The sequence below is a fragment of the Lissotriton vulgaris genome, chromosome 2_1 (assembly GCF_964263255.1).
Source record: "Lissotriton vulgaris chromosome 2_1, aLisVul1.2, whole genome shotgun sequence".
NCBI classification, from domain to species: Eukaryota; Metazoa; Chordata; class Amphibia; order Caudata; family Salamandridae; genus Lissotriton; species Lissotriton vulgaris.
Window position 1 is genome coordinate 1,031,443,503 of NC_141687.1, and position 26,825 is coordinate 1,031,470,327.

At 46.3% G+C, this 26,825-nt stretch overlaps 1 protein-coding gene across 1 annotated transcript in view; it reads left to right on the plus strand.

Annotated features, from left to right (window-relative positions):
* The window catches only part of CCDC148 (coiled-coil domain containing 148), a 1,056,272-nt gene that overhangs the window by 363,723 nt on the left and 665,724 nt on the right, over window positions 1–26,825 (plus strand). The window contains exons 5-6 of the mRNA XM_086956667.1: window positions 7,559–7,641; window positions 7,949–8,112. Coding sequence (XP_086812793.1) covers window positions 7,559–7,641; window positions 7,949–8,112 — 247 coding nt within the window. The remainder of the gene's footprint in view (window positions 1–7,558; window positions 7,642–7,948; window positions 8,113–26,825) is intronic.

Below are 26,825 nucleotides of genomic sequence, written 5' to 3' on the forward strand. Positions count from 1 at the left end.
GTGCAACGCATCTTTATTGTGGATCCTTGTAACACTCCGCAAACTAGGATTTAAATTACTGAGTACAGGGACCTAACTGGGTCCCTGTAGCTAGCCTGCACTCCATCACGGTTGGCCTGAACTTGTGATTTTGTCCTAGCCTGGTGCAACCAGATATCCACAATTGGCACTTTGTGCTTTATGGTGCTTTTTTTACTAAAAAGTTTAAAATACATATCTCCGGTTCTACTGATTGGGTTTTTGTTGTTTTGGTCTTGTTTTATTTAGTAAAGAAAATTATTTTTTTCTAACTTGGTATGGGATTCTTTTAGTGTGGCATTTTCACTTAATTACTTTTGACAGTGTGCACACATTCTTTACGCATTGTCTCTAAGTCAGGCTTGATTGCGCTATGCCAAGCTACTAGAGGGTTGAGCATAGGTTAATTTTGGGTTGGCATGTGCCTCACCCTAACAAGGATTGCGGTTGTTGCTTGACCAAGGCTCACACCTTAGTCAAACAACAACCCTATTTCTCACAATGTTAAATTCATCAGAGGATACAATGATTTACCTCGACCATCGGCTATTTTATTGCAATAGTGAATGCTTTTTCCCTTCCTAATGTTTACTAAGCTCCACCACCATACCTCAAATCATGATGTTGTCTCAGGACTGAAGTGCCATGGACCACAACGCCTCTCTTGCGAGGCAGTGGAGGCTCCACTTCCTTGGATCTTCTTCTAAAGCATCGCCCCTTCGCCGCTGCCTCCAATAGCATTCTCCTATGGTGTGGGTTCCCTCATCCGCTTCTCATCCTCACTACGTAGATCTATGTATTTGGGTGACTATCCGTTCCTGCCTGCTCTTTTGGTCATCTTTATCCCATAACTACATCCTTCATTACTTCCGGATGGAGATGTGACCAGAAGTACTTCCATGCAATATTTGTGACAATTTTCTTCTCATCCACTTGTTTTTCCAGGTATTCTGGCTACAGGGACAGTGTGTACGTTTGGAAACTCTGTCCCCGTCACAGGAATATCAGATAATGAAAATGTCCTCCCATGTTTGGCACAAGTGTCTCAGAACCTTGTGCAAGCGATTCATTGATTAGGTGTTTAGAGTGAATCCTTGGAGACTATTATCTTTCACCATTGTGATTACAAGTGCCAGATTCCTGACTGAAATACGGGCTTTTCCTGTTGGTTTTCATTCTCCAAGCAAATGATGCCATAAAATCAGCAATAAGTGTTCTGAAATATTACTCGGAATCAGCTTTAAATATATTTTGGATATGCGCCCATTCTGATAATATATGATTATTGCTCTTAATGAGCATCGTTAAGACAGATAGCTAATTACCCCCTAACGCATCAGCTAGCCATTTTCTGAAAGTGGCTCTTGTTTTATTTTTAGTATATTTACTAATTGTGTGCCCAAATAACAGCTTACAATTTTTGTCTTTTCTCATTTACTATTGCCCTATATGGAGCGATATTGTATTACCCTCATCAGTGTTACCCTTACCCGCAGCAGTGTTCCGCCTAGCTATGAGTATCTAATCCTAACCCCACCCCCATTTGCATGACTAGGTTTTCCACATACTTGTTTTGAAAGAGACACACATGACATGAACCGAAACTTAGATTAGCAGGTGCTCAGCTTTGTCATGAGGGGAATGAAAAAGAACCTTGAAAAAAGATAACAAGAATATGAGCTCTTGCATGCCGAACTAATCTTTTGGGAAAACTCGCTTAGAGATGCGTGCCAAACATGAGAAGGACGCTTTATATGTCAGAAGTAAGAAAGCTGAGCAGGCCTGTGCACAAAATGGGCACATCACGAAAACAAGATGGCAGCTAATGATTCATCATGGAATCGCCTATTCCAACGGCTTGAAAAAAAAATGTCTACGCTTTTAATGTATGTGGTTTCACGTCCACTAACTTCAGGTAGTATAATGCCATGGAGTACTGCCGTATCCCAGATTTTATGTCTGTATGTCTGAGAAGGCCACCAATGTCAGAAGTTGCCTCCCGAGGCCAGGAATGACCAAAAGATTCCATGAAAGGCCATCTAGTTATAGCATCACGGGGATGGTTACCGGATGCCAGTGATGGCCACCAGGCCACACGGAGGCAGCAGAAGCTAGAGATGTCTTTTATATACCTACTGGAGCCATCATATTACCAACCATTTCACTGCCCTGTACACTTGCCCAGTGGTGGCAGACACGCACTTCTTTCCTGTACCAGTGCGCGTCCTCCACTGCTTCTCTCCAGACTAGTTCGTCTGGGTGGTGATCTAGGGATCTCTGCTAGTATAGTGACAGTGAGAGGGCCTGTGACGGCTGCTGGACAGCAATGGTGGCAATTATTCCATCTAAGACTAGGTCTCCACCTACTGCCTGTCTCAGTCTCCGAAAGTGTGGAGAGGAGTTGAGGACTTAGCGACTATGCAAGAAGACATAGCTCTCCAGGCGCTGGAAACACTGCAGCTGTGGAGGGCAGTGCTTGTGCAAGTACAGACTGTGGATGTTTTAAAATGGTGATTCCCACTTACTAATAGAACCCCTGAGTTCCATGTACTGTTGGAAATGCTTTAGAGGTGGTTGATGTGGGTAAGTGCCCTTTGGTCAGTGACAGTTCATTCAGCCTTATTCCATACTTCTGTTCCATACTCTGCCCTCTAAACCTTACTTCACACTGTGCATTCCAGGAACCTCCTCATATTCACACAATACTTCACCACACTTAACACGCCAACACACTAATCATTCTTGTACACCCCACATTGAAATAGATTGCACACCCCCAGACTTCACATTCTACCATAAGATTTACTCTATCACGCTTGACACACCTTTGCACTCAACACCTCTCCACACCTGAGCTACATTCCTGATTATGCAGCCTCCTGACCTCCCTCTCCATAATCTATTTTCCTCTGACTCCTAATTTAATATTCTCGACTACGCTCTACATTCTGCTGCTTCTACTACCCTGGATGTACACTCCACATTCTTAATACTACAACCAATATGTAAATTACTGGTGTGATAATTGGTGCTGTATATATAAAAGCTTATTATTTTTACTGTTCAAATTGTATTATTTTATAGTCACATACCACAAAACACAAACGTAATTATTTCTATGTGTTTTTTTTTAGTAATGGGTAAGTAAGGCCATTACTTTTGTTTTAGTGCCCATATTTTCCCAATCTGATTCTGCTGGCTTACCACTGCTGACAGTTGCACAGTTTGTGGCATTTCCCCCTAAATCATGCACTATGCATTGGTTTCACTTCATTGGTTTAATTAACTTTCTTGTAAGATGGTAGTACACGGCACAAGAATGTGCTGATGGTATAGAAGTTAAATATCATACATGGGCTGCAGTGTGTATTTATATCCCCCACATATAGCACAAACATATCTAGCTGCAAGGAGCATCCATGTGCTCTGACTGGGCTGCAGTTTAAAAGCACTACAGTTACACATGGCACGGAAATGTGCCTTTGCTATGTATAAATAACTATTTGTATATACTAGCTAAATCCCTGTAAAGTGTGGCTTTTAAACCCACGGGGCTGGGTGCTTAATATTTAAAAATGTGGCATGCTAAACATTGGAAATTGTGTGCCTTGTCAGTGAACAATTACCGCAACACGGTATTCACTGTAAGTAAAGCTGCATGTTCCATGCACAGGCTTATTATCTATGAAAAAAACATTATTTCATATTGCCGCCTGTGAAATTCTAGAGTGAAGATTAAAAGTTATTTTTCACTAGTTTTAAAAAAGTTAATTCAATTGTGAACATATATTTTAGAAACTTTAGTTGAAAAGTAATTTCAGGAAAGTGTACTTTGTGCAACCTGAAAGCAAATAAGTTTAGAATAGGTTTGCCTTTCAGCTCTTCTTTGACGGCTCAGCACAGATTATTGGCCAGCTTGCTAATGACTCTGCTCCTGGTAGACAATGGGTTTCCCTCGGGTAGGTGGAAGGCAGGGGTGTTGTCACATAGCTATCTGGGGTGGGGTAGGATCAACTTTCAGAACAAAGGGTCCCTTTCACAGTTCTTCCTTTGCCTTGGAGATGCAAAATGGGGCTGTCAGAAATTGCTATAATTTGTTTACAGGGGCACCATAGACTTTCGGGCTCCATCCACAACAAGAGGTAAAGCCTTACCGATGTGAGGACTCCTCCTCTCTACAGGGGAGTGACAAGGGAAAGGGACTAGAGTTCCTCCAGCTGTTTCATGGGTGCTCCAAAGTTTGCAGTACACCAAAAGAGGAAGCACTGAAAAAGTAGATGTGCAGTTTGCAAGAAAAATAGTCTGGAATAGGTGTAGGGAATTCACTAATTAGCGGCTAGATCTGCAGGGTAAAACTGAGAACTCCCTACCACCTCCTCAGAACACTTTGAAAACATCTTAAAGAAAGGAAATTCTGCCTGATTACTGGATGAAGAAAACTCAAGAATTTCTGATTCCTACTAAAGGAGTGACCAGGCACAACTTGACCAGCAGTTGAAGAAAAGAGGGGTTTAGTAATTTTTTCCACCAGCAGAGGACCAGGACTAGGAGATGAAGATTCCTCAGTCAGCAAAAAACACAGGACTGGCCTGCTATCTGCATTTTGCCATGTGAAAAGAAGCTCAGAGGGATCTTGCAGTAAAGGTATCCGACCTTATAGAGCCATACCTGGCTACAGCTTCTAACCTCGGCCCTATGGTGGATTTTGAGAACCAAAAAAGTGACTAAATATAATGACAAAAAACCTTGGAGTTGGGTGATGTGAGAAATGTACCCTGGGAAGTGATGTAACTTTGGCGGAATGGAATCTTACTTTTTCTGCTTGGAGCTTTTCTGCCAAATCTAATAGCTTCACAATAAGATCAATAATGCCATATCTGACTTCGAGAAACCCTAATCGACTTTAACTTTGCCCGGACCCTTGCTTAAAGAGTTAAAAAAATTAGGTTATATGTAAAGGTAAACCTTTTGAGCAGTGTGATCTGCTTAGTTTACCCTACCCCTGCTGATTGAGGTCAGCCTGAAATCACACATAGGTCCAACAGTTAACCGCAAACGGATATTTTTCATAGCTATGTTGTGCTATATTTTCGATATTTGCCTTAAAACTTTCAAAATTCATATCTCTTGCTCCCCTTATCCAATTTTGAAAAGTCTTTTAGTTTATTCAATCAGTCTTCTATAATGATTTGAGATTTCTACTTTATTGTTTTATTGACTTAAAAGTGTTGTTATCGCTTGTACTTTACAGGCATTTTTATGCGGGGAATTGCCTACAGCTTCTGCCACAGAATAGGATAAGCAAAGTTTCTCTTACAACTGTATTGAGGCCTAACCAGGGTTTGTTTATTATATCAGTAAGGTTACCCCCTTCTCCAAATAATAACACACTTTCTGAACATGAGTGTTAATTTTAAAAGGTTGTTGTCCCCATTGTGTGTGCGTGTGTGTGATGCTGAATTTGTCCTACTTAGATTTGAACCTGAAATCTGCTTATTACTTACAGAACTCTTCGACTAGCCCATTAACCTTTAGAGTAATTGCCTTCTAGAGTTGAAGAAGGTGCTGCATCTGGATAAAATGTGGTTACATCATGAGCACCAGTCTCTTCAGCCTCATTAGCCCCACTCACTCCCTTGTTCTTCACTATTAATTCCCAGCTTGCGACTATACCCCCGGCAGAATACCCAATATTGTGATTTGTTACTGCAGAATAAGCAATATATCATACAATATTCACTTATTTTTATATGGAACTTATATGGCACTTTATATGGTACTTATGTTGTTTGTAAGTACTGTGAATAACAGCTATCACCCTATTTAGTGGTGCTTAATTTGCCGACTTTGAAAGGTTGAAAGTCTTATTTGGTTTTGCCAGGATTCAAACTCATGACCTGCGGATCACTATTGGAAGTGTTTAACTCACTGAGCCATCCTCTCAGCTTTAAATTACATATTCTTGGAAAAAATGATTTGTACAAGCTGCCTGGGCAACTTCGTAGAACGTTTGAAGAGGCATTCACTAGCAAAGACACATAGAGGGCCAGATGTAGGTGGCCCAATACCGGTCGGTAACGGCCGAAGTGACCGGATTTTGGCCGTTACCGACCGGTATTGGGCATTTGGGATGTAGGTGGCCTAAATTGCAAATTCGGTAATTTACCGATTCAGTATTTTAAGGAATAGGTAAATAACCGATTCCTTAAAATACCGAATCGGTAAATTACCGAATTTGCAATGTAGGGAGCACCCAAATTAGTGCTTTTCCCATTTTAGGATTCGTTATTTACCACCAATTATAAGTTGGTGGTAAATAAGGAATACCTTTGAAAATGCAAATCAGTGCATTTGCAACAGTGCCATGTGGCAGGCATACATGCCCTTAGGGCATGTATGTGTGCCACATCTGCACACATGCACGATTCAGGGGTGCAACAGGGTGTCAAAGTGACACCCTGGCACCCTTGAATGTGTCCCTCATTTTACCGAATAATTGCCATTCATTCCTATGGGCTTCCAGGCCCATAGGAATGAATGGCAATTCCGGAATCGGTAAATACTGATTCGGTAAATACCGAATCTTACCAATTCTGTAATTTTTACCAAATTTTTTGCTACATAGCATTTACCGATTCTAAAATACTGAATCGGTAAAATTCGGTATTGTAGAATCGGTAAATACTATTTACCTACATCTGACCCTATGTCTTTAAAATGTTTACATGGTGAATGTCATGGCTCCCCCATTCCAAAAAGTTAGATGGACCTCTGCTGAGGAGATTTGCAGAGCCCTTCAACATAAGGTTCTCAGGTGACCGAGTTGTGTGCAGTTGCGGCTACTACCTCTCACCCGCAGTTGGGCGGGTGGGGAGGAAGGGGTGAGGGGTTTCGGGTTAAAAAAATAAAATCACTTACCTCACGGCCAGCCAGCTGGCTGGCCGCTGCCTCCTTTCCTTCTAGGGAGAAACAGGAAGTGCCAGGGCTCCCATGCTCCCCGCAGCCAATCACAACGCTGCTAAGCAGCGTTGTGATTGGTCTGAGCGCCATGACACAGCGCTCAGCCAGAGGCTGGAGGGGTGGGCATGTTCTCCACCCAAGTTGTAATGCAACCTGCATGTAGAACACTGAAAAGTGCGCATGACTGTTTTGGTCGGCCCGAGAGGGCTGGCCAAACAGTCATCGCGCACTTAGGAGGGTTGTACCTTCCTCCCCTGCTCTGCAGCCTTCCCCCACCCCCTCATGCAAGCTGCAGCAGCAGGAGGTCAAAATAATAATATTAGATATTATCATTTTATTTTTTCCTTTCGTTTGCTGCATCAAGGCAGTGCAGCGGCGCTCCTCTGCCTTAGCGAAGGAGCCGCTACTGGCTGTGTGGAATTTCCTTCACGAGTAAAGCAACTATTAAACATTGTAGCTCCATTGGTAAGACTTACATGCATGTGCATCGTGTGCTTCTGTGAATTAACTGCGTCAATAAAAAAGTTTTTTGCAATCGTTTAAATGCTTTCACTGAAAATGCTCTTATTTTCTCTTTCAGACTTAAAGCAGAATCCGAATTACAAACCTTTTTAGATGAAGAAATATTCGATTGCAAATTCCTTCTGGACATGGGACACTTTGGTAAGCATTCACTCATCTGATGTCTAACCTTGATCATTGTTACAATTTATAAATTCGAAAACGCACAGAATGGCAATTGTGTTCTTGTATCAGTGGGATAGTGTAAAATGAAGCCCAGCTGCCCCTTCAAAATGTAGTGAGTGTCCCCTGAGAAATGCCTCACAGAAATGCACAGATCTTAGGCTGAACGGGGGCCCCTGGAGGGTGGGACCCTCTGCGCGCAAGAGCTGCATGGTCCTGTGTTAACCCACAGTCTTGAGTACCTGTTAGTCTTTGTAGTAGCATTTTTTACTTTTTCTGGCACTAGATCGACAGTTAGCAGAAGACCGAGAAACGCACAAGACCGGATCCGTAGATCCCATCTGGCAGCTGAGAGAGGATTTGAAGCACCGGATGTTACAACAGCGGTACCATTCCTCTCAAGTGTCGCAGGTGGAGGAGCAGTTCAGTCCAGACCATGCCCTCGAGCAGGTTGGGAACTCCATTTTACTTTTAAGAACTGTTATGGAAAAATTTGAAGGAAGAAAACGTGGATTATACTTTTGAAAAAACTTTCTTGGACAATGCATATTAAGACCCCTTTTCATTTGTACAAAGAAGCAATGATAGGTGTGCATAATGTAGTTCTATTTAGTATTGATATGATTGCTCACCAAATATCTCCATTGTGTATTTTCCATTTTTGATTACTGACATTGTTAGTAATTGACAGGATCCAAGACTCCAGGTTTTCACTAGCACTGCCACTGGCTGCCATTTTATTCGCCTAAAGCAGGGTTCCACATTTCCTAAGATGAAGGAAAGGATTAGAGTGGATTTCTGTCTCACATTTTAGTTGATTTCATGGTTACAGTGATAAAATGGATCACAACTGAAATTGGAGAGCAACACATAAACTACATAGTATCTTATTTAGTGCACCTGAAAGTAAATAGTTGTTGTGTGGGGTGAAGATGGGAGTGGAAGGACTAAGGGAAGCGCCCAGGGCTTTTCCTAATAAACATCAATCGAACTGATGACTTCATCAATAAAAAATGCAACTGCACTCAAAAGAAGGGCAATGGCCTCTATAGCAGACCCACAAAACAGACCATGAGAAACTCAGTTCCTAATCATCAAATAAAATAAAATAAAATTAAAATAAAAATTATAAAGCGCGCTACTCACCCGCTAGGGTCTCAAGGCGCTGGGAGGGAGGGGTGGGGGGTGGAGTCGTTACTGCTCGGACATCCAGGTCTTGAGTTGTTTCCTGAAGGAGAGATGGTCGTTGGTCAGACGTAGGTGGGTGGGGAGGGACTTCCATGTCTTGGCCGCCAGGTAGGAGAAGGATCTTCCTCCGACGGTGGATTTGCGAATTCGTAGGACGGTGGCGAGGGCGAGGCTGGCGGAACGGAGCTGGCGGTGGGAGTGTAGAATGTGAGGCGGTTGTTGAGGTATTTGGGGCCCATGTCGTGGAGAGCCTTGTGTGCGTGGGTGAGGAGTCTGAACGTGATCCTCTTGCTGACGGGGAGCCAGTGCAGGTCTTTCAGATGGGCAGAGATGTGGCTGTGACAAGGGATGTCCAGGATGAGTCGTGCAGAAGTGTTCTGTATGCGCTGGAGTCTCTTAAGGAGTTTGGCCGTGGCTCCAGCGTAGAGGGTGTTCCCGTAGTCCAGTCGGCTGGTGACGAGGGCCTGGGTGACCGTCTTCCTGGTTTCGGTGGGGGTCCACCGGAAGATCTTTCGGAGCATGCGTAGAGTGTTGAAACAGGATGACGAGACGGCGTTGACTTGCTTGGTCATCGTGAGGGATGAGTCCAGGATGATGCCCAGGTTGCGTGCATGGTCCGGGGGCTTGGGTGTGGCGCCCAGCGCAGAGGGCCACCAGGAGTCGTTCCAGGCAGAGGGGGTTGGTCCCAGGATGAGGACTTCCATCTTGTCTAAGTTCAGTTTCAGGCAGCTGAGCTTCATCCATTCCGCGACGTCTTTCATTCCTTCCTGGAGGCTGGCTTTGGCGGTGGCGGGGTCGTTGGTGAGGGAGAGGATCAGCTAGGTGTCGTCAGCGTAGGAGATGATGCTTAGGTTGTGTTGGCGTGCGATGGCTGCGAGAGGGCTCATGTAGACGTTGAAGAGGGTGGGGCTGAGTGAGGATCCTTGAGGAACGCCGCAGATGACTTTGGTGGCCGCGAATCGGAAGGGGGGAGGCGGACTCTCTGGGTTCTTCCGGCGAGGAACGAGATGATCCACTCCAGGGCCGTTCCTTGGATTCCGGTGTTTCTGAGGCGCTGTATCAGGGTGCGGTGGCATACGGTGTCGAAGGCTGCTGAGAGGTCTAGGAGGATGAGGGCAGCTGTTTCTCCGTTGTTGAGCAGGGACCTGATGTCATCGGTGGCTGTGATGAGGTCTCGGTGCTGTGGTTTGCTCGGAAGCCGACTGCGAGAGGTCGAGGGATCCGTTAGTCTCGAGGAAGGCGGAGAGTTGTTTGTTGATGGTCTTCTCGATGACCTTGGCAGGAAAAGGGAGGAGCGAGATGGGGCAGAAGTTCTTAAGGTCCGTGGGGTCCGCGGTGGGTTTCTTCAGGAGGGCGCTGAGCTCGGCGTGTTTACAGCTCTCCGGGAAGGTGGCAGATGCGATGGAGCTGTTAATGATGTCCCGGAGTTGGGGTGCGATAATGGAGTTGGCTTTGTTGAAGATGCAGTGTGGACAGGGGTCGGTTGGGGAGCCGGAGTGGATGGTGTTCATCATGCGGGTGGTGTCATCAGTGCTGACCGAGGTGCAGAGGGTGCTGGTGGGGGGCGCTGGTTCAGTGGTTGGGTGCGTGGTCTGCGCTGTTGTGTATGTCGGCGATCTTGCGATGAAAGAACAAGGCGAGTGAGTCGCAGAGGTCTTGCGAGGGTGTGATGTCGTTGTTGCAGGCGCTGGGGTTGGAGAGCTCTTTAACGAGGCTGAAGAGTTCCTTGCTGTTGTGGGTGTTGTTGTCCAGTCCTTCTTTGATTGTTGTCCTCTTGGTGGTGTGGATCAGCTGGTGGTGTTTGCGGCTTGCTTTCTTGAGGACTGTCATGTTTTCTGTTGTCTGGTTGCGGCGCCAGGCTTTTTCGAGGGTGTGGCAGGTTTTCTTGGAGTTTTTGAGGTCATTGGTGAACCACAAAGTTTTCTTGCTGCCGGGTCTGCTGGGAGGGTTCTTCAGTGTGCAAGGTCATTGGCGCAGTTGGTGAGCCACTGTGTGAGGTTGCGGGCTGCTTCGTTGGGGTCTGTCGTGTTGTTGGGAGGGTTCTGGCTGAGAGAAGTGGTGAGCTGGTCGGCGGTGATCTTGCTCCAGCTTCTGCGGAGAACCTGTTGCGGGTGGTGGATCGTGGTTCTCTTGAAGTTGAAGTGGACGCAGCTGTGATCTGTCCAGTGTAGTCCGGTGGAGTGGCTGAAGGAGATGTGCTTGCTGGAGGAGAAGATGGGGTCGAGCGTGTGGCCGGCGTAGTGGGTGGGGGTGTTCACCAGTTGCTTGAGTCCAAGGTTGGCGAGGTTGTCCTGCTGGGCGGCGATGTTGCAGTCATTGTTGTTCTCCACGTGGAAGTTGAGGTCCCCTAGGAGGATGTAGTCTGAGGAGGTGAGGGCGTGCGGACTCACGAAGTCTGCAATGGCTTCGCTGAATTGTGTGCGTGGTCCCGGGGGTTTGTAGATGAGAGTGCCTCTGAGGGTGATCTTGGGGTCGGTGTGTATCTGGAAGTGAAGGTGCTCGGCGGTGGTGAGGGTGTCGTCGGAGTCGTGATGCGGATGGTGTTTCTGGGGACAATGGCGATGCCTCCTCCGGTTTGTTTGACGCGGTCCCTCCGGGTGATCTTGTAGCCATCCGGGATGGCTATGGCGATATCGGGGGCAGAGGAGGTGTTCATTCAGGTTTCTGTGAGGAAGGCGACGTCCGGCGCTGTTGTGTCGAGAAGGTTCCAGAGTTCGACGGCGGGCCTGTGGATGGAGCGGGTGTTGAGCAGGATGCACTTGAGGTGATTGTTGCTAGTGCTCGGCTTGACGGGTGCGGTGCAGGTTCGGAGGCAGGTGTATTTGCAGGCTTGGCAGGTGAAGGGTCCGTGGGTGCGTTTCGGGGTGGCTCGGTAGCAGGCGGGGTTCCGGCCATCATTGAGTGCGTGGAAGGCGGCGGCATCGTAAGCCCGTTGGGTGGGCTGGCCTCGTCGAGGGCCAGGGGTCCTGGCGCTGGGCGCGGTCCAGGCACGGACGGGCGCAGACGGGCTTGCCTTTGGCGTGCCAGCGGCACGCCCGCTGTGCGCGTCCGCTGCGCGGTCACTTCGTGGTCTGCATAGGCGTGTTGACGGGAGGGAGGGTCAGCTGGGTGGCGGGAGCGGGGCGGCGAATGGGGGGCGAGGTGCGTCAGGGGGGCGGGGCTGCAGGAAAGGCAGCGGCGGGAAAAACGGCAAAAATCGGCAAGGAGACCAGGGAGCAGGTGGCAGCGGCGTGGGGGCGACCTAACCTGAAGGCTGGGTCAGAGGTCGCTCCCTGCGCTGCTGTGCGAGCCCCTTAAGAGTGCTGACGGGAGGGAGGGTCAGCTGGGTGGCGGGAGTGGGGCGGCGAATGGGGGAGCGAGGTGCGTCAGGGGGGCGTGCCGCAGGGAGGCAGCGGCGGGAAAATCGGCAAAAATCGGCAAGGAGACCAGGGAGCAGGCGGCAGCGGCGTGGGGGCGACCTAACCTGAAGGCAGGGTCAGAGGTCGCTCCTAGGATTTTTCCTTTTCTTGATGCCCATGTCCACCACTAATAGCATCATTAATAGTGTACACACACAAGTCTCCTTCTTGTGTAAGAATTACTAGGCCTGCTCATAATGCACTTCATAAATCCATCTTGCAGCTAAGAAAGGGTCCCAAGCACTGCCAAATCCAGCGTTCATAATGCATGATGATGGGCTCAAGTAATCTCAAGAAAGCCAAAGCCTTTTCTAATGGTTGCCCGCCCAGTACTATTCAATAAGTCTCTCCACTTGAAATCCGGGGGTTTGGTGGTAAGCAAACACACAAAATATTGCTGCATTTGTGCTGATTTTGTTCACTCCGGAGCCAAAATAGTACAAGTATAGCCCCTATCTGTTCAGATTTTTGTAACACCCTACCAACAAGCTGCCACCTTGTTACATTAGCAGTCTTGCATTGAGCTTCATGTATAAGAACTTTTTAAAACCCTGCATCAGGCTTCTGCTGATGTGGATCCAGCTGCTTCAGTGTAGGCTTTTATCCTAGTTACCCTTGAAGCCTTATAACAGCGAGGCACCTTTGGCGCTTCCATGGTCTTTGTACACAGCTGTGGCCAAGACAGGATATTTCTACAATTCTGACATCCCCACTTTTTCTGTGGACTACTCTAATTAAAGCATGTTTCAATGGGTCCTTTAACAGGTGGCTTTTGTGTTTCAGTGCCCTGTGGCCTTCACATCTGGTCCTTCCCCATTGCCTCTAAACTTCGAACAACTCAGGGGCTTGCCTCTGTGTTGGCTTCTCTGATTACACAGCATGGTAGTCAAAAGGTAGGTTTACTTCCGAGACAACCTACTCACATGAACATCATTAGACAGAGCCTCCCCTCAAACCTTCTTCTATTACCGTAGAGTTTTATTTGAGGTTGTACCATATCTGAAATTTTCCAGGTTTACTTGGGAGAAGTTTTAGCTTAGAAGTACATTTCCATATTTCAGAATTAAGAGACCACAGTAATTAGGTGGCAATAAAGGGCCAACTGATGTGGCAAGGAGATGCACTTCATCTAGTACATTAAACAATGAGAGATACTTTCTAAAATGTTATTCACTATCAAATGTTGAATTTTGACTTGCTTGGAGCACCATTTAATTACAACTCTCCGTCTAACGCCCAGAGTAAAATAGTTTATGTAAAACATACAATGTTGGGAGAGAGGGGTGCTGCACAGAAAACTGACCACTTGCTGTGCGAAAAAGGCAGCTTTATTGTAACAGGTGCACATCACAAAAATGTCCTGACCAATTGCCTTACAAAACAAAAATCTTGCTACATGTCAAATGACCTAACTCCTATCCCTCCCCGGCAACCCCCCCCCCCCAATATACCCACTACACAGCTAACTCATTGGAATGTAGTGAATTTCAACATTTCCAGCTGTCTATTTCCCCTACATCCCATGACTGTATGTATGAGCCTGTGAACAACCTGCATAACCTCCCCTTGCAGATGGTTAAACTAAACCTGAGCTACCTCCTGGCAAACTTTTCAGTCCCCCGCCACCCAGAAAAGGGGGTTGGGAACCTGTCTCCTATTCTGCAGCCCAACCCTTAAGTGTGTTACTAACGTGAGCCCTTAACGTCTAGTATGCATGGTTCTGGCCAACACTTCTGTAAGTTCCAACAAATACAGATACCATGTCTGTCAGAGACAGATGCACCCTGTCTCCCGTGAAAAACTCTATGGCTTCAAATTTTATGTCGAATGGCAAATCCACCCAAAACCAATCCCCCTACAAAAGTGTGTCATCTCCCTATTCAGTTTCCTCCTTGCCCCGTCTATCGTCATAGGCTTGCTCACCCCTCTCTAAGTCCTGCGTGGCAAAAACTCATTCCACCGAACAATACAAAACAACCATCCCAATTATCCTTTTTCAGCAACAGGTCCTTTTTAGGTCTTGCCTACTCAGCGCGCATGCATTGCATAGGAGAGAGACCTGTAGGCATCGCCACAGCTTTGGGGGCAAAAACGTGCACGCGTTGCATTGCTTGCAATGCAAAGTGTGCACATCTTGGTGATTTTCTTGCGGGAGCGCGCGGCACCATATGGTCCCGTGCTCCCACAAGGGAATCGCGCAGGCACCCTCCCCCTGCTGCCGCGCGAGGCATGCGTTTTTTTTTTTAATGCACATCGCTTTCATGGCCGTGCGTCTTTACTGCCGCGGGGCCAATGCTTGTTTTATTTTCTCAGGGGAGGATCTTCACAACATTGGGCCTATAACATGAGTCTCGCCCTGCATTTAATCACCTGTCACAACAGTATCAACAAGGAAGGTGTACAGGGCACGAGTACCGTCCCCACTGTGACTCTGGTGCTGATGCCCGCATGCGAAGAGGCAGATAACTCATGGACCCAGGGTAATCCGTATGTGCAACAGGGAATCCTGGAAATACAGCAGTGCATGATGGACATGCAGCAGAGAATCTTAATCTTGCAGCGGGGTTCACAACAGGATAGTCCGGATTTGCTGCACCAGGCCCGCCTGGCAATGTGATCGTTCAACAGGGCAGCATGGATCTGCAACAGATTACCTCTAGCACGCAGCAGGAAAGCCCAGAGTTGCAGCAGGGCTGCCTGGAGCTGCTGCGGGCGTCGCATGGCACGCTCGAGTTGGCAGGGATCCAAGTATACTACAGCATGGTGACCCCCGGGGACGACCAGCTAGTTGTTATTTTCCCCTCTCCCTCCTCGTGTTAGGAATCCCCCCCCCTAACACGAAAGCAGCTGTGGGTTTCTTGGTATACGGCGGAGAGCCAGAACCTTGCACTATGATCCCCCTCCCTCCCACCACCACCACCAGCAGCTCCCACCCTTTGCCTGCCTCTGTTTACTTGGGCTGAGGCACGTGCAGGTCCTTTAACCCTTTCCCCCTCCATGGATATTCACAACAGTATGCAGTTAAATGCGGAGTATTTCCGCTTTATATTTACCCTGCACCTAGCTTACTGCCTAGCTGTTTCCAGGCACCGGGACATTCGATAGACTAAGAAAAAGTAACAATATGGCAAATCCATGTATTTATTTCCATTAAAGTACAAGGTAAAGACGAAAACTCGGATTTGCGCACTGATTCTGTGAAGCCACAGGGACGTAGGTGAAATGCGGAGTTCCAAGCATGCTTCCACCCAGACCCTTAGTCACTCTTGATTTAAAAATTCCACAGGCTGCACAAGAAGGAGACTAAAAGTTTATCCTGACATACTCTGAAATTAATTTACTAATGGATAACAACTCCGCTTTCCATTGGCAAACTTGCGTAAGTTATCAGTTCTGTTTTTCTTGCTCTCATCTTCCAGGTATCTGTTTACAGCTTTGTGTGGTGGGAGGGTTTGGTGAGAACTGGAAGCCAGTCCAGTAACCTAGCGTTTTATGGTTGAAGTGCCACTGAATAGTATGATGTATTGCTGGATGTTGTGATTTTAGTAAGATGGTGTGATGTGGCTGGTATGTTGGATTCTTTGAGATGATATGCTGTGGCTTTGTGTGGCACGATGTTGTGTGCATGATGTTGTTGTACTATCTGGTGTTATATGAGGTGGTGTAATGTTATGTGGTGCAGTATGGTATGATGTGGAGTTCGCTTTGATGAAGTGTGATTTGGGGTAGTTTGGTATCGTGCGTTATTGTGTTATATTGTTTGGTATTAGGTGGTATATGCCGTAGAATAGTGTGATGTGGTTGTTTTGTTAAGTAGGATGATGTGATTTGGGATAGTGACATGTCTTCCTATGATGAGAGGGTGTAGTTTTGTGTGGTGTGTCTTAGATGCTTTGATGTCTTATGGTCAGGTATAAAATGAGGTGATTTTAAGAGTTACAGTGTTATGTGCTTTTGAATGGTGTCTTATGCATTTGATGGTATTGCATGTCTAAGGTATAAGTTTGCTGGGTAAATATGATATGCTGTGGTGGGGTCTATTGCTGTATGGTATTATGTGTTGCAATGTACAGTGTAAGCCCGATAAAGATGAAGAGATAAGTTGTGGCACAAATATATGTTTTGAAAAACTGCCCCGACTCACACACAAATATGTGTGACATGCTTCATCATCGAGTCTGCTTACAAAACGCCCCCGCGTTGCCACGCAAGGGGTGGAGCATAGGGAGGGGGAACACAAAACACATAGACAGGGACAAACACAAATGTGACTAACAGTGATCACAACAATAAGTGTTACCCTTAAGACTGGATGAGTGATAGACAAAAGTGCAGTTAGATAGTGCTCATTAAAACTGGCTCATGGATACCTGTTAACCCTTTATTTATAGGTTTCAAGGTCAGGATTAAAATGTGTAAAGGATTAAAAAGTGTATAGGCAGGAAATCAGGTTCCTAAAACACTCCTCCTTAGACTGCGGTGGCTGACCCTTGGGGCACACCACATGTAAGAGCTTTTGCCGATGAAATGTGGGGATGGAAGGAGATTAACTGATGCCTGTCTTCAAGGAATGATTTGAACCAAGCAAGCACAGTGCCCACTACACCCATCCTTTCCAACCTTTTGATCAATATCCGGTGGGAGACCGTATCAAAGGCTGCGGAGATTTATAATAGCACCAGCATCATGCAATTTCCCTGATCAACTGTTGCACGCACAGTCTCTGCCACCTCCAGCAGAGCTGTCTCGGTGCTATAGCCAGCCCTAAAGCCTGACTGTGAATCGTGAAGGAGGGCATTGGACTCGAGGTGGGCTGTTAACTGTCTCTGGACCTCTTTCTCCAGGATTTTTGCCGGTATGGGGAGAAGAGAAATTGGCCTATAATTTTTGAGGATGGTGGGATCAGTATCTTCTTTTTTTAGGATTGGTCTCACATATGCTGTCTTCCAGGGTGAAGGAACGGAACCTAATCTCAGAGATGAATTCCAATTAGCATTAAGGACAGGATTGAGGACCGTGAGCAGTGGTTTAAAAAATCTGGCCTGAGGTGAGCCTGAACTTATACTATTTAGATCAGCGATTGAAGTATTCAAGATGAGCGGTCCGAATTCTGACCAATGACTCACTGGTTGGGAAACACAGGGGCAGTTGTCTATCTTCTCTGCCTGCGAGAAGGAACTATAAATTGTCTGGATTTTCTCCTGAAAATAAATGGCTAGATCTTCACAGAGAGCAGATGAAGAGGTGACCGAGCTCTTTAAACCCGTTGATTGGTTTTGGAGAGACAAAGCCATATCTCCAAACCTCATGCCCTCCTGGAAATGTCTTCTGACCTTAGATCCCCCACGCCCCTACTTCCCAGCAATTCAGACACCCTAAAAGCCTCAAAAAACATCCACACCATTAGTGTGGAGAACAAGCAAGTCTCCGATGTGTTTTTGCACACTTCTGGCAACTGGGGCAAAACTTTGCAAAGTAAATTCCAAGATAACGGCCTGCAAAACTGTTCCACCTGGTCCCACTCTCGCCCCAGCCCTCCAGCGTCCTCCTGCCTTGTTTACTCGCCATTGGAGGGTATCCCCTCAACAGCTCCACAACAACTTTCAAATATATACAATTCCAGCTAATTTTACTGCAATGGTAACCCGAGATAAGCCCCAGTTTATTAGGTCCAAGATATATTGAATTGCATCTTCCGCCTGCAATCAGACTTCCCCCCCATAGGTCTGCCCCAAATGCTAAGAATCCCTTTCATGCCTAGACACATGTTATCCTTGTCGATTCTGCTAGGGACCTCCCCACCTGTTGTACCATCCAGCGTTGTCTGCAGACCACAACTTCTCCAGCATGGACATCAAGTCTCTGCGTCCTTGGCTAATGCACGGAATCTCCCCCACTGTAAATGAGGCAAAGTATCCGCAATGTCATTGTCCACTCTGGGCCCGTGCTGTGACCTGAAAGAAATGTCATAGCACAAGCAAATCAACACAAACATCTGCAGCAGCTTCAGTATCTGCGCGCCCCTGGCGGACTGTCATTTCACTACCCCCACCACTGGCATATTGTCCACTCAAAAAAGCACCTTCCTGTGTGCTAGCTTTGTGCCCCACAGTGTAACTGCTACCAATAAAGGTAACAAATTCCAAGAAGGCTATGCTCCTGTCCCCTTTGCTCCATGGCTCAGGCCAGGGCTATGCATGCCATCTGCCTTGCCAATACAGTCCGAAACCAAGCCCCCCAGCTGCATCTGAGAAAGTCTGGACATCCCAGTTAAAATCCTGCGGCAACCTTGCCTCCATTGCTTTAGAATCAATCTCAATGCCCAGGAGCGATAACTCTAGTTGCGGACCCACTCTTTTTCCGGCACCACAGCACCCCTACGTCACCCATGACCTCTTGGAACCTTACCAGGGTAGCCTGGCAGTCCGCCAATCCGGGTGTCCAAGGAGTGGGTTACCAGCTGATGGCCCATCTGCCGTGTAAACATCCAATGCAAAAACAGGCTGAAGCATTCAAACCGGGTGCATGGTTTGGAGCATCCCATTGGTAATGCTTTGTCCACATACCATTTATTTGTTGTTGTTTGTTTTTACTAAGTTTTATATCGCACAAACATGACCCGAAGGTATCGGGTATCAGAGGGCTTTATATAGCACCAGTTGCGTTACATGAGGACACATTCATTTTTGTTAGGCACGGGGAGATTAAGTGATTTGCCGAGAATCACAGGATGTTCAGCGTCATTGCCGAGACTCGAACCTGGTTCCCCAGATTCGAGGTCAACCGCCCTAGCCGTTAGGCCAACTCCTCTCCCCAGTTGCTTTCAAAGTGTATGCCCAAGAGCTGAAAATCCTCAGGGTGCACTGGAAACAGGCAAAAAGCTGACTTCACATCACGCTTTTCCATCAATGCCCACTGTCAGCACCAGTGACATGGCGGCATCTACTGAGGAGTAGGACACTAATGCTACATCCTCTGCAATGAAATCATGCACTGACCTTCCCTCTGGCCGGGACAGATGCTGTTTAAAATGGAATTGACCCTACTCCTTCTTGGGCACCACTCCAGTTGGTGAAAGGATCAGGTAATCCATTGGCCAATCATGAAAGGGTTCCGCCATCCTACCCTCAGAGACCTCCTTCTCCAATTTTTCCTTCACTGCCTGTCTATGCTCTTTGGCTTAGTGCAAGTTATCTGTTCTCTGCCGCAATACTCCAAACTATTGAGGTTAACCAGAGTATGAGCCTTTTGCACCAGAACCCCCGGGGCCCCCTCCCGCCTCAGGGACCTGAGAATTGCTGCTGATGCCCTCCTTGGCCTCCCCCATACTGCTGCCACAGCCCTGCTCCCTGACCCTGGTAACCACTACCTGCTCCAAAACAGTTAACAAGGGTGTGCCGTCCCCCGCATTTTGAGCACTCATGACAAAATTTGCAGTAATCCTGAGAGCACATTTCCTTGTTGAAATACCAGCAGGTGCTTCCTGACCCTGGCTGTGTCTTTGCTGCCACCCCCACAACGCCCAGAGTGGGACGGCCCTGAAAGGGGCAATATACAATCAGCAGGCCACTTGCTGTAAGAATAGTCTTACCCATCTTTGTGGCCCCTATGGTGTGCTGCGATAAATTTAAATCCCTCTTCTCCTCCCCTCCCACCATGCCACTCGCATTCACGCCTGTGGAAACCATCTTTTTTTGCCACTATTTTGTCCTTAGCCTTATCTTGCTCCAAGATAGGTGTCCGTGCTGTTGCAGTCCACCTCGCAAGGGGCCTTTCCGGTTCTGCCAACTTAGCCGGCCAATCCGTGGTAACCTGTAACAAACTTGACACTTCAATAGTTAAACACCGCCAACCCACTCTTGCCCCTCATTCCACACGTCACCTTCTTCCAGACTATCCTCCTCATAGTCCAATTCTGTTTTGGGACCTCCTTATCACCCCAACTGGACCACGCACTCCTATCATGCTTGGGTACCAACTTAGAAGTCACCACCGTAGTCCACCCATGGGGGCTGAATTAACCTGTCCCTGCCGCTTCGCCAATGCTACTTACCTGCCCATCGCCAAAAGCGTGCCACAGTCTGTCCAAGACCTACCAGCTGGTGAGGCCAACAAGGTCGCCCTGGACCTTCAGTGGCTGGCAACATAGGGATCCCCTGGCAATGTAGGGTAAATTGCGATGGGCCCTGCCCTCACTTCTCTTTGATGTTGACGAGCGACCCCCAACTCTACTGAGTCCGGAAATCTGCACCACTCCTGCACCTGTAAATAAGACGTCAGGAGTGGTGTGCTGGTACCCTGCACCTGCCCTGACATCTCCTTCACACCCCCCTGTTCTGCACTGCCTCCTGGAGGCCCCTTTTCTGCCCCATACAATCTACACTGTCGCCTTCCCCTGTGCCCCCTACCAATGGCTGCTGCATATGAACCTCAATAAAATCCTCATCCTCCTATAGCTCCTCATCTCCGTTGTCATCCTTAACGCTCCTTTCCAACAGTTGCGGTCCCACTCGCCTGTAAGCCAGGAGCCACAGAAACGGAGATAGCCCTACCTCTCATTTCCAGACTAACCTTCCACACAGAATAAATAGCATGGGAGGTTTGTCTCAAGGGGAAAAGAGGAAAGAATATTGGGTAAAGGCTTGCATCCAGAGTACAGCATGGCCTACTCTTTGAGCACTGGTCTGAGAAATCCATCTGCTAAAACACACAATCACAAGGACACCAGGTAAGTAATAAGAGGCCTCAGCCCCAGCGATGACCTCCCCACAAAACACCACTCAAGGAATCATAAACAGGCATGCAACAAGTCAAAGCAAGCATCTATTTCCCAGATCCACCAGAAAAGGAAAGAAAGATTGCCCACAGGCATTCCTATTGGGTTTCATAGAAATCAACTTCACAAAATAACCAGAACAAACCACAGTCTTGTTTTACTTTCCACAATCGGAATAAAAGAACAAATGATTCAATGCACAGTCTCAAAAATATCCAGGAGAACAGCACAGGGGCAAATATAGCCAAGGGAAAATTCAGAAATTCCAGAAAACAAGGGATAAAAATAGCAAAACCTACGGAAGCTAAACCTACATACCTATAGAACAGTGCACTAACCAAACAATAAAGGAAATGAAACATATGGCCATTGCTGACCAAATCCTGCCAGTAGGTATCAAGGAGTTAATCCAAACCAAAATACGAGGTAGGAACTTCTTCTGTTTCAGATGTGGGTTTCCTGAGTGCGAGACAACAGTCTTGAAGGTCCCTAAAAAATAAAGAGCAACATTGGTGCCAGCGGCACGAGTCAGAGAACATCAGGGAACATAGCAGGAATGCCACGAAACATAAGGAAATTCAATAATTCAGGGTTGGCTTTGTAAAGATCCTTCTCCCGATTGGAGGAACAAAAAGCCAAGTACAGTGGCAATGAGAGATGTGCATTAAATAGACCGCCCCCAGTCCCACGTGATCCTGACATGGTAGTAATGTTGGGATTTAGCACAATCCAGAAACACAGATCGGACCGAGGCATACAAACAACAGAAAGGTAAGGAAAATAAATAGGCTTTCCAGTTTTCAATTTCTATTTTTGGTTAATTCTGGTGGGGGTTTTCCAGTGTTTTCCAGTGATTTCAATACCTTAAACAAAACAGTGGTTATCAGTGGTTGCACATTTTCGCGCCATTAAAAACAACCGAAACCGAATTTCTCCAGTGTTTATGGAAAGTTATGCTTTTGTTATTGCTTGTTTTCTGCAATGATAGTGCACAGTATATAGACAGTGTATATACAGTGTAGATGAGGTCCAAATACAGTTTTACAAATCGAACTTATTGTAGTACACCATACAATACTTCTTCAGTGAGTCTTTGGTCATGTACGCTCGCTCTTTGCTTCCCATGTATACTTTTATCTGTGAAAAGGCCCTCTCAACATTGGCACTTGAGGTAGGCAACACCAAAAAAGCCAGTACACAATTTGCTAACTCTGGCCAGTGATATAGCTATCCATACCAATACTGGTGCACCTGAAGATTGCGATTCTCTGGGGCAGGTTCTGCATTGAACTGGGTGCATATGTCCTCAGAGTTATTGAAGCTGTAAAAAATGAAGCAGTACTTTTCAAAGTCCAGAGAAAATTCCTCTTTATGGAGGGATCTAGAACTTGTGAAGAGTACCACAGTGTAGCACTTTTTACCCTAAGTGGGAAGGGTATGCCCAGACATGGATCCCTTGCTCACTGTGCCACTGGATTCAAGCTAGCCTGGCTGATGAAGGGTAATACCCAGAAACCGGTCCGAGAATGCTTGTTTCCGGTCCAGGGAGGACCTGGCTTGGCAATTCGGTCTGGACTGGTCCCATGAGTCACAGGGTCAAGACTGATTTGCATATAGCTGAGTCTAAACTGGGGTGGCATGGTGAGCAATAAAATGATGGATTTAACCCATATTTCTTGACTGGGGTTGAATGTATGATTTATTCAGCATTCTGTCCATCATTTGTTTCCGTAACACTTTTCATCCTAAGTGGGATGGGTATGCTCAGACGTCGGTCCCTTGCTCACTGTGCCACTGGATTCAAGCTAGCCTGGCTGATGAAGGGTAATACTTGCTTGTTTTCAGTCCAGGGAGGACCTGGCTTGGCAGTTCGGTTTGGACTGTTCCCATGAGGCATAGGGTCAAGACTGATTTGCATATGGCTGGGTCTAAACTGGGGTGGCATGGTGAGCAAAAGAACAACGGATTTAACCCAGATTTCTTGACTGGGGTAAATGATTTATTTATTCCACATTCCATCCGTCTTTTGTTTGCGTAGCACGAGTACCACAGCGAGGCTTCATTGACTTCAAATGCCATGGTTGTTGGAGGGACATTTCTATAAATCATTGCTCGCCATTTCTCATGTATTGTAAAATAAAATTTCCTGAATTGCTCCTGAACGTTTCTTTGCTTACCAAGTGGCAAGCATTCTAACATGGAACATGTTGCAGTGCCAAAGTCAATAAAAGTGTCATCCAGCCTACTACCAAGGAAATGTTTCACATCTACTACCAACTACGCTGAACACTTCGTAGACAAGGGTGTTTTCAAACTCAAGTTTTTTTATTATGTCCACTGCAGCAGTCATGTTTTCCTGCAAAAATCTAGGAATTCAGTAGAGTGTACTTTTTTCACGTCACAATCAATATGCGACCGAATCATCGCTAAGCAAAAATTCTGTAAAATATAGCTTCCACGGCCTCTAGGACTGAAAACCACTGGCCAAATGACACAGTTGGGATGAGTCTTACTTTGATGCCACACAAAGCATAAAATAAGAAATATTTTGTTTTATTCCCAGCGCATAACAAAACAGTGCACCAGATTGGACTGCAAAGTCAATAACATTCTTCATTAACTCTGAAGATTGTAAAGATGCTTTCAGCATACTATCTAGCAAGTGGCAAGGAACTCTTATACAGAAGTACTTCAGCTCAGTTATCGATTTTGACAGATCATCCCTCAACGTTTTCATATACGTAGCTGAAATACTGCAAATACAAACAATATCACTCCAATCTTTGTTGGGCTTGGTAAAAACTTTTTGCAGCTGCATTCCAAGTGACATTGTGTTCCTTATTTTCCAAAGTGTTTTCACCACTATTCCAGATGCTTCATGACAGCACTTTTTGCGCATTTACCTGCCACTACACCTTGTGTTGACTGTTTAAAGCCTGGGATTTTTACCAATTCACCTTCTATCAATACTGACTTGCTAGAAAAAAAGGGGCTGTGTATCAAAGGGTTTCACCCATTCTCTGTCTGTGGGTAAATGTGATGATATATATTAGGAAAGATTCTTATGAAACCAGTCATTTTATCAGTGAAATGTTCAAACATAGCTAAAATATCAAATATCATTTTGATATTTCCTGATTCTCTACAGTTTCTAAAATAATTAAATAGACCTAAAACATGCTTCTAAACCCTGCATCTTCAGACCAAAGACCACACAACTGAAAAAAAGCAAAAGAAAGGAGAGACAATATTTTAGTGACTTCCCTAAACAACAATACTCAAGCAGAATAATGGTAGCTTAGTCTTTCTTGCTGCTACCTTGTATACCAAAGTTACATTGTGTTGGCCCCTTCAGGAAGAATTACAAATAACTCCTTCACTCTCCTTTTACTTTCTTTGAATGGCATTTAGTTTGTGGTCCTGTAGGTGTTTTTTCAGTGTTTATATGTTTACACTGGTGAGGGCTATTTCCTTTTCAGTAGGGTTTTACCAGTTATTATAGATTTAAACCTAAAACAGGATAGCTTAAAAATAAAGCACTCATTCAAGTTTCAACACAAACATTCAGTGCACCTGGCGGGAGTAGAGGGTTAGTGCCTAGGGAGTCACATCCCCGCCTCAGAGTCTGTCGTGGAACACACTGTGCAAATAGACCGAGAGGTAACACTAACTTAGCCACAGCGGACGCAGGACCCTGACTTGACCATGTGGCCTTCCCCTTCCTCTTCCCTGGGACACCTTCTCCCTCCCCAAAAACCCCCTTCAGGTCCTGGGACTGTGGCCCCTCCTTAGCCCACTGCAAGGACCCACCTTTTTCTAGATACACATCCAATTGCGCAACCATGTCCCCCCTCTCCCCTCATATCCTTCTACCAGTGGTCAAAAATATCTAGTCCCCCAGTCAGCTATATCCCTCTCAGGGCTAGATGACCTCTCTACTTCCCTGTCACCCTCACCCCTCCCTTCCTTTATTAACCCAGCTGGTGGCCTGCCCCCCTCCAACTGCTGACCAAGAAGTGGCTTCCTTCATATTGGCCACAGCACCCAGCCCCCTCCCCCAACCTTTCTCCCCTTGCCACTCTCCTTTCTCCTCAATTTGGATTGTGAGCTGCTCAGCTGAAGCCGCTCAGTTATTTCCCCCTAACCCCTCGCACTGCATATCTAGCAGACGGCCCACTGATGCCGCCCACTTCTGCCCAGTCTTCTCTCTAGCGGCGCACAGACATGCAGAGTGCCTGTCAGGCGGCTTCTCTTTTCGGCATCAAGCACCATCAGTGCAGTAGCCATGGAAAAGCTGATGCCTGGGCCTCATGTCTCTGATGTTTCCAAGCACTGACCACCCGCCTCCTGAACCACCCCTTGCACAAGTGCTGCAGCCTGGCCTACGCTGGCCAGCTCTGCTCCCTGCCTCACCACGCTTCGAGGATGCGCTCATAGGCACACAGAGAGGACCCTCCCACTTACCCCATCATCTCTGCCCGCCGCTACGTGCCACTTTTGTGGTGGTACGCAGGCCACGATTGCGCAGCTACCCTGCCGACACTTACTGTGCTGGACGGGCTGCAGACACCGTGGCCTCTCCTCCAACCACAAGGTCGAGCCTCCCACCCTCTTGCAGCAGCCGCTTTGCCTCCTCCACACAAGCGTCACTTGCCATTATAAGCCAAGCGTATTAATATGCTGCACTAGCACAATAAACTGCCTCGACCAGCAAAACCACAAAGCACTAAACACCACAATTATCACCAAAACACTCCCTTCCACCAGCCACCAGGTCACCTGAACCTAAATTGGTGGCAGGGAGCCCAAATGCATCCCTTATGTATGTTTGGGCTATAGTTGGACTACACATGTAGCCTAATTCAAAATGGCAGTCCTATGGACTGCATCACCCTCCCAATCCGCCCCAGGTGCAGAATTCTGAATCAATGGTCCAACCCGCATTGGGTTGAATCTCCCTGTGCATAATCTTTAGCTCTCTATAAAAAAAGAGGGTTTAAAGTTTGTATAATCTTTTGAAAAAAACAGAAGTCGATGTTTTTAATCCAATCAGTTTTATTTTGGGCGGGTGCCCTTCATCAGGGATCACTGTAAAGTTAAACAAAAATGCCATGAAGTACAGAAGAAACCATGATACCATTCATGAAATGTGAGATTAACTTGGTAATCAAATCATACAATCTTGTTCAAAGTCTGATAAATGTACTAGGCACTTAGCAAGACAAAAAGTAGAATGAAAAAATAAATAAATAAAATGCTATGTAGTCAAAAGAATGCTTAATTGACAATTGTAATCATGGACTGACAAGTCAAGGGTTATTCAGGCAGTGCTAAGAAAGCCGCTGGCCATGTGCCCTTGGAAAATCTTGGAAAATTGTTCAGTGAGGTTCCCATCCAATTTTGCGTAGATTTGTTGGTCATTAATATGTTTTGTTTTTCTACTTCTGACGTGTAGTGTGATGAATCCATGATGACCAGGGCTCCACCTTTATCTGCTCTTTGACAAATAATTGAGGGATTGTTTGCTTTTTTCTTTATGACATCTTTCTTCGCTCGTCAAATTGCTGTTTGAATTTTTTTTGAATAGTTAATTTTCATGAGGTCATGCTTGACTAAGTTTTCAAAAATATCCAAACTCTTGTGGCTGATTGCTGGCATGTATGAACTTTTAGAACGTAATTCACGTTGTAAATCTGTCTCACTCCTTGATCGAAATTCAGAAACATTTTCAAAGAAGTGTCGTAATCTCATGTTTCTCATCAGTTTGAACAAACTTATCTCTAATTCCAAATAATTGGTAT